The sequence below is a fragment of the Tachysurus fulvidraco genome, chromosome 22, assembly GCF_022655615.1.
Source record: "Tachysurus fulvidraco isolate hzauxx_2018 chromosome 22, HZAU_PFXX_2.0, whole genome shotgun sequence".
Classification (NCBI taxonomy): Eukaryota; Metazoa; Chordata; class Actinopteri; order Siluriformes; family Bagridae; genus Tachysurus; species Tachysurus fulvidraco.
The window spans coordinates 10,485,654-10,501,193 of record NC_062539.1 but is presented as its reverse complement, the minus strand read 5'-3'; the positions used below and the strand labels follow the sequence as shown (position 1 = coordinate 10,501,193).

The window sequence follows — 15,540 nt, the reverse complement described above, 5'->3', positions numbered from 1 at the left end:
TACCAGCTGAGTGATTCAAAAGTTAAGAGCAATTTTTTTCAAATATTTTAATTATAGTGGCATCTCAAGGTGAATTTAGATGTAACGTATTGGAGAAGCTAAGGATAGGTGCTTCAGTTCTCTTCAAAGTTTGGTCAGAAAACATAGCTGATATGTGCTTTCACATCCTGTAGCGTCGACATCAAATCCATTTGCGAGATATGAATGGAGAAAACATGGGCGAGTCTCCTGCTTTGATTTTACTTTGGTAATGATTAGACGCTTTTTAGAAGAAGTAAAACAATTGTGGAAAATCCAATATGATGGCAGTTGACCTCATTGTCTTAATTGAAATTGTCTTGATGACCCACAGAATAAGAGGAATGTAGAACTGTGTTTCTACACATTGTTGCAATTATTATTGTAAAGGTATGTCCATATTTACATTTTTAGGGGCACTACAGAGTTTGTGTGGTTATACATTAAAATTCTTGTGAAAGTATGACTGTCTGATCACAGCACCAAATTTCGTAAAACTTGTATGAATCACCCTACAGGAGCTTGCTGAGTTTGGTGTAGATAGCTCAAATGCTTGCCGAGTTATAAACCTCCAAAGTTTATAATGGGAGTCTATGGGGGAAAAAGGCCACTTTGAGACCTGGTACAAGAAGTACCGGTACTCGGTACTGAGAAAAGTCATAGCACAGCTCTCCTCAATGAGCCGGTCAATTTGACACCTCATTCATGGGTCTAGGACAAAAGCTGCGGGACAAGTTACGTGCCGAAGTTTTGTTCGGAAGAGTATGCACAATAGTAAGAATGTTGCTTTGCAATCACCATCAATAATAACTAGATTTGTAAAGTTTGTTGCGACAAACTTTGATGTTGGCTTTGACGGTGCAGGTATTCGCAAAGGCCGGTGCTTTTTGGAGGCTAGTGGACATAAGGGTCAGTGTTATTTTTGGAGGCAAGTAGATAGAAAAATTGTGAAAGCTACTGGACCACTAGGGTGCCAATACTTTTGGAGGTGAGCGGACATGAGCATGTGACGTCACGTGATGTCATCAGAATACATGTGAGGAAATTCCCCTCATTGTGCTGAGTATTTTGATATGTCACATGTCCATGTTGTGCAAATTTTTTTATTTCGCTTGATTTGGGGGCGGGGCTACACGTGACGTCACGTGGTGTCGAGTGACGTCACCAGAATACCCGGCGGGTGGCAATACTTTTGGCAAAAAGTGGCTACTGAGGGTTTGGACATTTCATGTCAATACTGCAGTCATTATGGGATTCTACTTATTATTATATAACAGTACATGCAATTCTTAATGTTGAATGTATTGAGTGTGTGAGAGCTTAGAGGACTTTTCGTAATTCCCCATTCAAGTCTATGGGATGTTCGATTGTCGACTACCGGAAAACTGAAAATTCCGTCGGAACTTCTGAATAAAAAGTTCGTCCGGAGTAAGGTCCTAAAGAACCTGTCCGAGTTCGGGGTAAATCGCTCCAAAACTTGCCGAGTTATAAACCTCAAAATTTTATAATGGAAGTCTATGGGGAAAAGGCCACTTTGAGCTTCCGAACCGGGAATGCCGGAATTCCGATCGCTTAGAAAAACAGAAGCAACAAACTTCAGACCAGGCTTAACGACATATCCGAATTTGGTGCATGTGGCTCGAACGCCCTAGGCCGCATTTTTTTAATAAATTTTTGTCTAAGAATAATAATAATAATAATAATAATAATAATAATTAATCTTATAATGGAAATCAGAATGTTGGCTTCTACAAAGCCAACATAATAAGCTTATAACGGAAATCAGAATGTTGGCTTCTACAAAGCCAACATAATAAGTATGCAGAATAACAATAATGATGCTTTGCAAGCAACATTAACTAGAATGTACATTTCCTGAAAAAAATGTGGATGGTGCTTGCACGTGGCAAGTTTCCCTCATCATGCTGAGTGTTTTGATATATGACATGTCCATGTTGTGCTAACTTTTTGATTTCGCTTATTTTGGGGGCGGGGCTACACATGACGTCAGTTCCCCTCATCGGGCTGAGTGTTTTGATATATGACATGTCCATGTTTTGCTAATTTTCCGTTTTCGCTTATTTTGGGGGCGGGGCTACGCGTGAGGTTGCGTGAATACCTGGTGGGGTGCCAATACTTTTAGACAAAAGTTGCTACTGAAATATAACTTTGTCTGGAGTTAGGTCCTAAAGGAGCTGGTCGAGTTTGGTGTAAATCGCTCGAAAACTTGCCGAGTTATAAACCTCCAAAATTTATAATGGAAGTCATTCAGAAGCCATTTTGAGCTTCTGTACCAGGAATTCCGGAATTCCAATCGCTTTTAAAAGTTATGTTACCTCTACTCAATGAGCCGGTCGATTTGACACCTCATTCATGGGTCTAGGACAAAAGCTGCGGGACAAGTTATGCGCCGAAGTTTTGTCCGGCACAATATCAAGAATGTTGCTTTGCAAGCACCGTTATTAATAATAATAACAACAATAATAATAACAATAATAATAATAACAAAATAATAATAATAAGTATGCAGAATAACATCAATGATGCTTTGCAAGTACCATTAATAATAATAATAATATGTATGCAGAATAACAATAATTATGCTTTGCAAGCTCCATTAATAATAATAAGTATGCAGAATAACAATAATGATGCTTTGCAAGCTCCATTAATAATAATAAGTATGCAGAATAACAATAATGATGCTTTGCAAGCACCATTAATAATAATAATAATATGTATGCAGAATAACAATAATGATGCTTTGCAAGCACCATTAATAATAAGTATGCAGAATAACAATAATGATGCTTTGCAAGCACCATTAATAAGCTTATAACGGAAATATAACTTCTACAAAGCCAACATAATAATAAATGGGGCTCATCAGGGTTCAACCACCAAATATTGAAGTTTCTTCCTCGTATTGTCTCAGGGAGTTTATTCTTGCCACTGTTGCCTCTTGCTTTCTAATTAGGGAATAATGTAAATTTTTAACTTAATTTTTTGTGTGTGTTTATATTGCTAGAAAGGTGCTTTGCAACAATGTCCATTGTTAAAAGCCATGTACAGATAAAACTGAATTAATTTGGATAATTGAAATCTGCAGAATACAGCACACTAAAAGTTAGCTTAATTTGTTTCAAAGAACTATACTATGCTTGCTATTGACATCCATATCCCAAGCTTTGCATCCCTCTCTAACATTAGACTGAAGATGATTAACAGTCCACAGTTACAGCTATTTTAGTAAATCAAGCTGTGACCTCCTAGGATTAATTTGTATATGGGTCCATGTTGTTTGCAAATCCCAACATATTTTTTTTAATAATGAGGATTAGACTCTGCTGCATAAATAGATACTAGGTTGCAGAGATTACATAGAGATTTTTGTGTTAGGACTTTTGTGCCTAAGCATTATAAAAAAAGGTATATAAAATATTTACTGTTTTATTTTTCAGATATATCATTATTTCTTGTGTGCAAAACCATAAATAGTGCTCCCCAATGGCTAGTTTTCAGAAGGGCCTAGCATTTTCATGACCATTAACCCTCTTAAATGACTGCTGAAATCCGATTTTCTATTTTGAAGTAATTGGGTCATTATCTAAGGTCCACAGCAGATTCTGCCAAATTTCAGCTTAATTCCACGTTCGTTAGAAATCGTTATTTAATCTTAGCCCCATTGTGTAATCACACCACAAACTTTGCATATGAATAGCTAACTCTATATAATTTTCAGGTTGCAACCTTAATCAGTTAAAGCTGTATAAAGAAGTTATTGTAGTGGTCACAACCTGAACTAATTATAGTTTAATCAGATTGGTTCATGCAAAAAAATATGAACTTAGAACCTTAGATCTCAGATCCTATAGCACTGGTCCCACCATCTCTTAGGGTACATAGGATGCCTCAAAGTGTGCATCTCTATTCTGATACAGTGGTGGAATGAATTTTCCACTGATCTCAGAACAACTAAGTCACGGACTGTCTTGAAACAACAGGCGAAGGCGTATATCTTTAATGAAATAATTAAATTTCTTTGTTTGAAACACTTGTTAAAAAATGTTAACAGATTAACATTTGTTTAAAAAATAACAGTGATATATTATCTGACAACAGAGTTTTTAACTCATGGTACTTAGCCTGTGACCTGCAGCCAGTATTGATGTAATCAGTGATAGAGACTTTAAAGCACTTTTGTTTGTTGCTCGGCCATAAATGTATTTAAAAACAGTATTTGTATTTCAGGCAAAGTATTTAAGATCACTCCCCTCTGTCACCTTTATTCCACCCACAGCTAAGTCTGTTTGAAAATGAAGTGCTATGTGTCTCATGCAAGTGTCTGGTGATCTTTGGTCAGTTTACATCCATGTCCACATTTATGGGATCAAACATCACCGAAAGAAGTTTACAAGATCAGGCTATGAAATGAGGTTCACAGGGTTCACTGGCATACAGTCTGTGATGGGAATAGCAAATTGGCAAACTTATCTTTTGGAAACAAATATAGTATAATTACTATATTACTAACTATAGTATTAAAACAAAAAATTACATTTACCTGCTTTTTTGCATATAATAACCATTTTAATAAGCATTTCTCAGTGTTCATTGAGAATTGAACGTTTAATCTTCTGTTTATAAATTGTAAACATATGGGTTTTTTTTTAGACAGGTGACCGCTGTGGTGAACTGACGGCCCGTATGAATGTGTCTGACCTTCAGACTGTCCTTGGCCTCAGTTACAGTACAAACAATTCTGTATTGTCAGAGACCAAAGAGATTGATTATAACCTTCATGGTAAAATATCTACTCCATGAATACTCAATGCAAAAGTATAACTGTCAATAATAATAATAATAATAATAATAATATCCGGTATTGTTACATTAGTGCAAGACATAATAATGTAGTGAGTTTGTGGGTTTTCCAGGAGCCAAACGCAGGATGAGCAGACGCTACAGCATGGAGAATTTGGATTTGATGACACTTACACCAGAACAGCTTAAAGTGATTACAGCCACATACACAACAATCAACTGCTAAAAAACTACCACAACACCCCCAGCTAACTGACACACACATGATTATGATATCATAGAGGACAAGTTCATCTCAATTTTTTAATTGCGTGTGCATGTACATGTATTTGTCTATACATGAATGAACATTGGATTTCATCTTTTCTTGTGCAGTGTCAGAAGTGGGCCAATGAAGTACTATGTACACAGTCAAAGACAAAATCCACCTCGAAATTCTTCTTTATGAACCGTCTGCAAGGGAAGAAGAACCGCTTCATTAAAGTTTTGCAGGACACCAGCAACACTCTGAAGATCTCTCAGAAGCAGCCTGCTCAGAAAGTGAGTTCCTGTTGAGTCATTTCCAAATGAACATTTGATCATTTTTAAAGGTTATTAAAAGTGTATGGGTGCAGAAGTTGCTCATCATTACTCATTCTTTAATTTGTAATCTTGTAATAAAGGCCCTACACAGCCCTGTAGGTGCTAGTAAATGCCAATTTTATCAGTGATACTTTGAAAACTGAATATAAAATATGACAGTTACAAACTTTGCTTCAGTTAGGATCTTATTAATTACTTACTTGATATAATTTATTTCATTGTAAGAAATAATGCAAATGCGGTTCTTTTTCTTTTGGCTTGTCCTTTCTTTGTTGTTTGTAGTGCAAGAGTGTGGACAAATTGGGTGACGAAAGCTTCCTTGACCTGCTGTGTCGTTTCCAAGGCAACAGAATGGATGACCAGCGCTGCTCTATTCAAAAGGAGCTAGGCGGCCAGTCCACTGCTGCCTCTAACCCCTCCTCTTCATGTTCATCTTTGCCCAAAAATCTGAAAAAATGTAAGAGCCATTTCTGTCATGGTTAATTGTGGAATGTTTTTGATCATCTTGGTACTTGGCAGTTGTTTAACTGCTGTTCTTTGGGATACTAAGGGGAGGTAGATAGGAGGTTAAGTCTTATTGAAATGGTTGCTAAAATTCTTTGAAATTCTATGTGTTTGGGAGCGTTCAAGCATTCGTGAATTCAAAACAAATTCAAATTTATTTGTATAGTGCTTTTTACAATTGATATTGTCTCAAAGCAGCGTTACAGAACACAAACATAGAACAAAAGGTTATTAGAAAGAATAATATAAGGATTAATATAACACAAAATTCAAATAATATCAGGTATATTTAAATGTGTTTGTATTTATCACCAATGAGCAAGTCTGAGGTGACTGTGACAAGGAAAATCTCCCTTGAATGGTAAGGAAGAAACATTGAGAGGCATTAGAATCAAAGGGGAACCTCATCCTCATATTGGTGATACTGGAGGGTGTGATTATAAATATACAGTCTGACAAATGTATTGATGAGGAGATTGTTGTCCTCAAAGACCACATGTAGTCGGCATCTCCTCTTTAGTATTGCAGAGTAAAACTGGAGCTGGTAAATCTCTAGATGCCTCAGGATCCTCACAGAGTCAGCCTCATCTCAGTGGAGGTCTAAAACCTTCATGGAATGGATTGGAGCTGGTACAATTTCTGGATACCTCGGGATGGGTACAAAGAGAGAAGCAGTGGAGAGGAACTAGCATAGCTGCTGTTCATAATATTAGCAAGCACTAGATGATAATGTGCACTGGTTTTGGTTTTGGTTTTATGTATTAGAGCACAAGATTTTGATATTATTGGAGAGTATTTTCTCTTTAGCCAGGCATACATATAAGTTTTTAATCTACATTTAAACAGGGAAAGTGTGTCTGAACCCTGAACACTATCTGGAAGACTATTCCAAAGTTTGAGAGCTAAATAAAAAAAAAACCGCTCTACCGCCTTTAATAGACTTTGGTATTCTGGGGACTACCAGAAGTCCTGCGTTGTTTTTTTTTTTTTTTTTTTTTTTTTTATCTCAGAGAGCATGAAGGATTGTAATGTGTTAGAAGACTAGTTAGATACATGGGAGCTATACCATTAAGAGCCTTGTACGTAAGTAGCAGCAGTTTGTGATCAATTTTAAACATTAAAGGTAGCCAGTGTAAAGATGATAGAGGTTATATGATCATATTTTCTTGTCCTGGTAAGAAATCTTGCAGATGGGTCTTGGACTAACTGTAGCTTATTTATTAAAGATGCAGGACAACCACCTAGTAATGCATAACAATAGTCCATTCTAGAGGTCATGAATGCATGAACGAGCTTCTCAGCATCAGATAAGGATAGGATGGTTCTTAGCTTGGCAATATTTCTAAAGTGGAAGAAGGCTGTTTTTGTATTATGGGCGATATGATTTTCAAAAGACAAGTTGCTGTCTAATATAACACCCAGGTCTTTCACTGTCGAGCTACTAGTAACAGTACATCCCTCTAAATGGAAGTTGAAGTATGAGAGCTTCTGTGTTTTTGAACTTCATGTTCCTGAATTATCTCCACTCTTCTGGGAAAGGTTTACACAAAATTTTGGAATGTAACTGTAACGAATTGCCCTTTCAGCCTCAAAAAGCATTAGTGATGTCAGTCACATAATTTCTTAAAGGACCTCGAATTGTGCAAAGGTCTGAATCTTTTGCACTGCACCTCCTACTTGTAGCAACAGTTGAATGCCATGAAGTGTATATTTCTTTCAGTCGGGTCCCTGAAGTATGTTGTCTAATTATAAACAAGTTTAGTGTTTTAGAGTGCAAGTGGCTGTATTTTAGCATTTAGCAAAAATGTACTAGGTTGTGAGTTTCCAGAATTCAGGTAAATTAATGGTCCTCATTTATCCTATCCTTTCCCTAGCTTTATCAGAATCTGCAGTATCACAAGGCCAGGACGCATTTCTAGGAGCCTTGGTTGCTGCGCAGAGTCGGAGGGTAGAGGATCAGAGGGCTGTAGGAAGTGTGCCTGTTTTGTGCAATAGCACCAGGCAAACGACCCTCAGCCAGCTCATGGCTAATGCTGACACCTCTGAACCCGATGACCATTTCTTTGACATGTTGGAGAAGAGCCAGGTGAGTAGGAGAATCTTGTCATTTTACTACTTTAAGAAGGACATATACACTACTTTATACCTTACACTATATAAGAAACACCTGTACAGTGGCTCATTCTTGCAGGTATCTAATCAGCTAGTTATCAATGCAAAACATATGCAAATTCAGATTAAGAGGTTTTGATATGCCACATGTCTATGTTGTAGTAATTTGGTGATTCTACTTAATGTTGGATAGAAAACTGCACACATGCCATGTACTCAAACAAACCACATTGCTTTTATTTTTGAGGATGACCTTTTTTTCCCTGCAAAATAAATTTATGTATTTGCCTGCCTATGCACCTACAAAGTAATGCGTTGGAGAACAAATGTCTACAAGCTATGGAAGTTCAAAGAAAATGAGCCAGGAGACAGACGTCATCTTTTCTTGTTTACTTAAAGAGAAAATAAACAGAAAATACACATGGTGCAGTATCTCAAGCCACACATTTTAAGTGTGTACTTGATTTAATAATGAATTCTTGTCAAAGTTTAAGCAAGGCTATTTGCTGACATACAAGTCTCACCTAAAACCCACCCCACCAATGACTTTCCAAGTTATACTGTACCTCTTAAAGAAAAAACTCTGTAGGTTCAGATGTTTTGAAAGTGTTCCATATTTTTTTTTTGTTAATTCTTGGTTTTCTCTTTTAAATATTTTGCATTGTCTAAGTAAATTATTTTACACCGGCTGCTTCTTGCGATGAAACTTTTTAAAGCCAAGAGGAAATTCTCTGAACAGATCTGAGACCGACTCTAAAGGTACTGCCTGAGTGACTGCACATGTAAAGAGTAGTGTATGACTTTTTAGACACAAGAGCCTGATTTGACATACAGTACAATGGGCCTGCAAACTTTACACCCGAGATATTAAAGGGCTGTGTTTCAGTAATCTTGTCCTTCAGCAGAGTTGCAATAGTCTGCTTGATGGGCTTTTCTTTTAGTTTGTAGAAAACTAAAAGAAAAGCCCATCAAGCAGACTATTGCAACTCTGCTGAAGTATTTTTCTTTCAGTTCAGTCTAGTGCATCTCTTTCAGCAGCTTGTATCGCACTTTCATGATAGTACTGTGTTCAAGTTTATTTCTCTTGTACACTCTTACATTCTTGTTCTTGAGCCGTTTTCACTTAGTGAATTTCTGCTGCAAGTAGCTCCTCTGCCGAAAGCTCTCCTTGGGTCTTGCCCTTGGATCGGGCATTAGCTATGAATCTTTTTACCCATGCTGCTATTCTCAGCACTATTTTCAAACTGCTGAATCTTTCTAGATCCAAAACAGGTTTGAGTACACTGTCAAACTGAACTATGAGTTGAAAATTAGACTTAAGTTTAGTGTTTATTTTAGCAAAATAATTTTCCTTATCCACCTCTGATTGACATAGCATCAGAGAGATGGGACAATCCCACCACAAACTTATCTGGATAAGATTAACCCTCTGGCAGGTAAATCGTCAGAATTGATAGGATTGATCTTTCCACTGCAATGTGGCCATTATATAGATATGGGAATTTCCAAATAAGAATATAGGATCTTGATCTCCAGTTAAGATCTTGAATTTTCTAAAATCTTTTTTTTTTAAAAGACTTCAATTTCTGTACAGAGCTACATATCATGTGTAAAACTATTAATGAATCCGTCGACATGTTTATCTGATTTTTAACCATCTTCAGTGGCTAAAGCTTAGATTATTTCCTAAGCTTGCTCCAATTAGAGCTCCCATCAAGTCTTAGTGTTGTAGAGTCAGCTTCTACACTGGCACATCACTTGACTTCAGTGGTACAAATCTGAAAGCAATGTCTCCATTTTTATTTTTTCCTTGAATGTTCAGAACTACAGAATACACTTTTCACTGGCATTGCACTTTGTATTTCTATTTCCAAATCATCCATAGGCATTATCTCTTCAATACTTGTGTTGCAATCTACCAAAATTTAATATTTGTATAACAGTACTGACAACAATTCACATTCAGTCAAGTTTTTCTGTCAGTCTCCAATTTAATATCAGATAGCAATTTTGTGGTAGAGCTGTGGACTGTTTTTCCGCTTTTGCTTCATCCGTGGTTTTTTTTTTTTTTTTTTTTTTTTTTTGGTATTCTTGCCACCTTTTACAAAATTAAAGTCGATTTTTTTTTTTTTTTATCTTTTGCTGCAATTCCCCTACATATGCAAGGTTTTGGCACCAAATATTTTTGAAAGTTCAACAAAAATGATGTAATGAAGTATTTTAAGCCAAATTTCATTAGTGTATACTTCAACAATAAATGCAGAGATTTAACTGTTGCAACTTTAAATTAAATGCAAAATATGTTCAAATATGGAGGGGAGATGTTGTATTTTTGGATGCAGGATAAAGTGATAGAAATGAACCCTGAACAGAAATTGGTATTTTTACATTCTACTATGCATCAGGAGATGAATTTTAAGTCAGTTCTAAAAATGAACCATGTTACTCATAATGTAACTAAAATAGGGCAAGAGCATTGTATCACATATATTTTGTTGCACTGTTGGAGGAACGTGAGAATGAATATCATGACATGATGACATGAGGCTACCACACAGCTGTCAGATGGCTCAGCTTGGGCAAAGTAATTAAAAGAATATGTGACCTCAGAATAGAGATTCAGTAATTCTGTGAGACAAAAAGCTATTTTTTGTCTAAAGCTATAAAAGTAATATTAAACCAAAGTTCATGGAGGGCCAAATCAGTAGGTTTGGCCCTCCACAACAGTCATTAGGAAGATTAATCGTCCACTCCCAGATTAATTAGATAAATAGACAGATTGATAGATAGATGTTGTACTGGTATATTGATAAAAAGATGACTAAAGAGAGTGTGTGGCACTGATAGAGGGATAGATGAATTGAGGGGTCAGCCCTGCACATGCAGATGTGTGAGATTTGAGCCAGGCTCTGAACATATTTGTCAATGTAAGTGAGGATTAATTTTTGCCATTTGATTGGTCACTAAGGGAAAACTGCAAGTCTAAACAGCTTGAAGGATTCTGTTGAGTTTGGTATAAGTAACTTGAAAGCTCGACTGTAGCAGTCAGAAATATTTAATGCAAGTCAATGGGGAATCGGCCAAATTTTGATCAGTTAGAGTCAAAATAGCACGATCTTAAACACTTTTGTTAAACTTGCACAAGAGCTGAGAACAACTTCTCAGCAGTGAGACACATCTCCCATCTTGCTGCCCTAATGGAGGAAAAACCAAACTTTCACCATCCTGGCATCTGCAACCAAGCAACAGGCTGACCCTGGAAGGTAAAAAGTGATGACAGTATCTGCTGTAGAAAGACATATCCCACAACCTACTACGTCTCTGCCTCTAGCAGTGGCCACTCCAGTCTCTCGCTCTGATCCAACTGTCAAAAGAGTTCATATAAAACTAAGAGGGAAACCCCTCTGATGACACTGCCCTCTTGCTATATTTAACTAGATGTCAAGATTCTTAGTTTTACACCGTTCAAATCTGACACAATGGTCATCTTTGGGAAGATGCATAAGGATGATACAGTAGAACCTTCTCACTCAAGGTAGGCATTACCTATTGTTCTGGTACCCCAAAAGGATTGATACCTCAGATTCTGTGTGGACTACCCCATGGTTAATACAAATAAGAGTATGACACTTATCCCCCCCAATCCCAATATCAGTGAGATCCTTAAAATACTGTCTTCAGCAGCACAGTTCACCATTGCCCTTAACAGTAAGTACTGGCAGGTATCCTTGGACTTTGAAAGTAAACTGAAGACCACATTCATTACTCCTTACAACTATACAACTTATATATGTTATACGGCTTTATGGTTTCAAAATGCTTGAGCAACATTCCAGAGACTAATGGTGAAGTTTTTAGGGGTAATAGTCATGCCAGATATGCTTCATATGCAATCAGTTGTGTAGGACTTGATCTCCAGGTTATTAACTTTAAACACCAAAAAGCAAAGTTGACCATCAACCTGATTATCTAGGACATGTTACCTTTTTGGGGTGCCGTCATTGTTAAACACATGACTGTAGTGGAAGCTTATGTCAGGCTCAACCAGATGTCAGTGGTCATGGCAAATGCATTAAATGTTTAAGCAGCATTTAAAAAAAAAAAAAACATTTGCATAAAAAATTATTAGCCTTTTTCTACAAATCTAATTCTGGAAGCATGTTCATTTACTACAAAATACTAAGTCATGCTTGTTACATCCTTGTTTATTTTTTAATGAAGTAATTGTTGAAAAGGTTGATATGAGCAACTGCTGTAGTAGATTTACTGCCTGACAAATAAGAGGTTTGTTTATGAATTTGGATGCAAAGCACTAGATGACAGTATCCACCGTACTTAAGAAAAGTCCTTTATATTCGGTCTCATCTGCATCTTTGTTCTGTCTAATGAATCTTTTCACTACAAAGTGCTTAAGACCTTCACTCAAATTCTTTTGCGATTCAGAAGAAATCACTAATTGCCCATCATTGCATTGTTCCCACAATGCTTCAAGCCCAGACACACCTCAAATTTTGAATGCATTCACACAGAACTTTTGTGTGCACACAAAAGGTAAGACCACTGTATTGATTGCTTTGGCCTGAGGTATCAAGATTGTGGAGTCAAGGATCAGGAGAATATTACATACACCATCGCAGCAATAAACTTGATATCTGCTTCAGACACTAACTTTACCACTCCTGCAGCCTCCAGCTTTGTGTCTCCAGGTTTATGCTATATATTCTAAAATGAGTACACTTACAACATAGCTCAAACAAACTGAACTGCTTTTGTATTGTGTGGATACTGTACAATGGTCAATGTCCAAACCACTCACCTGTAAAGTTAAATAAAATTGAACAGACTGTGTGTTGTTCATATGCCCTGTTTTACATGGAAAAAAAGGAAGCAGGCAACAAAATGTGTTTTTTTAATTACACATGTATGGTCAATGTAGGTTATTTAGCTTAGTGTCTGTGGGGGAAAATTGCAGAAGTTTTCCATCTAATCTCCTGAGACAACTCTCACCTTAGCATTGTGGTGCACACCATGATACCAAACAGCACAGTGACTTTTCACCTTTTAAAAAGTCTGACTGACACACAAGTTTGAAGACACGTGTGATGCTAATTACAGGACACACTTTATTTTCACATGTCCCTTTGGTCAAATTATATTCAGTCTTTTCTAGTCAGTACCACAATTTTTGTCCAGGACAGTTTCATTAGTTTGTTTTTAAATCCTTCATTAATTTCAGTGTCAATGTCTATTTTCAGTACATTTTTATTTATTATTACCTTTAATATACCTTTTAATGACCTTTGTGGGTTTTTATTTCTTTAATGGAAGGGAACCATCAATTTTGTCCTTGTGTATCATGTTTCTTCCATGTGTATGAATGATTATGAATTTTTATGGACTTTTATAATGTGATTCAGAATGCTACTGGAGACTATATTTTGCTTTTCTTATTGTCGTATTCATTCTTTCTCTCTCTCACTCTCTAATTTGCTGTGCACTCTCTTGCTCTCAGAGTTCTCGTTTAAATGATCAGAGGTGTGCCCCCCCTCCTGTCTGTCATGGACGCACTATCCCTGATGAGGACTTCTTCAGTCTCATTGTCCGCTCTCAGGCCAGGAGGATGAATGAACAAAGAGTCATGCTGCCATCTATCAACTGAACAATATACAAGTTTTTGTTTTGTTTTGTTTTGTCCAGTTTTCTCTCTAACCATTCCTGCATAATAACATAAAATATCTAATAAAAGATTCTAAACAAAATGTAGGTTGTGTTCAAGCACCGCTACAAACCTGCACAAAACAGTGATGCACATTACGTTGCCCATAGTAATAATATTGATCCTTCAGGAAAGTTCCTGGAATTCTGGAAATACATTTTATTTACCACCAAAAAGGGACATCCACAACATAGAGTTGTTTCAGCCATTTGATATCAGACAACACTTGGCATAAGAAACACATATTTCAAGAACATGTTCTTTTTTTTAGTATGTGTATATTTTATTGAATAAAAAAAACACTGTGTATTTTTTTACAGTTTTGTTTGTAGTTTTAAAGCTGAGCTTACAAGAAGACATTATTTTATGTACTAGAAGATTTTTTCAGGAAATGTCCAGAGATGCTAATCAGCACTTTCAAATCAGATAACAATTATTGAATTTATTATTTGTCTCATAAATAGTAAATAATTGGAGGATTGTGCATATTAACACATGTATGTCAGGCTTTTCAGTTCTCAAAAGTAAACTGCTAAGCAACATAAAGCTTATACTCTGGATTTTACCTTATTGTGTATATACAATATTAATGCAAATGTGCCAGTGTGCATACATGGCTCAAACACCTTATTGAGAATATTGCATAGGGGAAAGTTCATATAGGATTATTTGAGGTTTTTCTTCACTCATTGGTTTTGAATTTAATGTAACTGATGATATTAATTCACTGTTTGTGTTTATTTTTAAGGTGCATTTTCAATTAGAGGTATTATGTAGATGTATAGGGAAAAAATGCTGATTTTGAAATAGCTATCGCCATCATAAATGTTTCCAATTTCATAAACTAAAGCATTGCATTGGTGTGGTGTTCTTTTTTTTTTTTTTTAGTGTGTCTTGTAGTAATGTTAGGATAATTTGTGTATTATAATCATTCTTTTAGTGATGCATTACCTCAAGAAGGAATTGTTCCATCAAATAAAATGCAATACAATTCAACAAACCAGTATAGTAATCATTTGAATGTCACAAACACTAAATAATTTTGCTGACCATATGCATTCCTTTATAGCCATGATTTGGGTGCATCCAAAATGAAAATGTACCATGGCCTGTCATCTCAAATTGGTTCCAAGAACATGTCAATAAATTTAGTGTACTTCCATGGCCTATACTCCCACTAGATCTAAATCCAATAAAGCACCTTTAGGATGTGGTAGCTTGGGTGAAGGGTGACTGCAGTAATATCAACAGACCATAACATGTTTCTAAACACCTTATGGAATCTTTGCTCAGAAGAGCTTGCCAGAAATCATCAGACTAGGTGTGCCACAGGATAGCACAAATATGTCAAGTGTGCGTGAGGTTTTTAACTTTAATGTGGACTCTGAAAACTACCTGCAGAAGATGAGATTGCCAGGTTTCAGAAAATATCCAACTATTTGTATATTGAATTAGGGGAATGGAAGCCTTTATAATCGCCACATATACATTACAGCGGAATTCGTTTTTTTTCACATATCCCAACTGAGGAGGTTGGGGTCAGGGCACAGGGGCAGCTATGATACAGTGCCCCTTGAGCAGGGAGGGTTAAGGGCCTTGCTCATGGGCCCAACAATGGCAGCTTGGCAGTGATGGAGCTTGAACCCCACCCTTCAATCAGCAACCAAGAGCCTTAACCACTTGAGCCACCACTGCCCCAACTTCAACTTCAGGGGAAAAACCACACACAAAGACATGAAATCAGCCCAAAGTTTCAAACACAGTAATGGTTGTACATATTTTTA

The 15,540-nt window shown here is 36.6% G+C and overlaps 1 protein-coding gene across 5 annotated transcripts in view; it reads left to right on the top strand.

The window, feature by feature from the left end:
* Positions 1–14,756, top strand: part of LOC113640594 (G-protein-signaling modulator 2-like) — a 38,756-nt gene extending 24,000 nt beyond the window's left edge. For all 5 annotated transcript variants that reach the window (XM_027143156.2, XM_027143155.2, XM_027143157.2 and 2 more), the window contains 6 exons: positions 4,693–4,822; positions 4,956–5,032; positions 5,218–5,382; positions 5,707–5,881; positions 7,803–8,014; positions 13,553–14,756. In XM_027143156.2, the coding sequence (XP_026998957.1) occupies positions 4,693–4,822; positions 4,956–5,032; positions 5,218–5,382; positions 5,707–5,881; positions 7,803–8,014; positions 13,553–13,699 (906 nt within the window). In that variant the 3' untranslated portion in view covers positions 13,700–14,756. The remainder of the gene's footprint in view (positions 1–4,692; positions 4,823–4,955; positions 5,033–5,217; positions 5,383–5,706; positions 5,882–7,802; positions 8,015–13,552) is intronic.
* Positions 14,757–15,540: the final 784 nt, after the last annotated feature.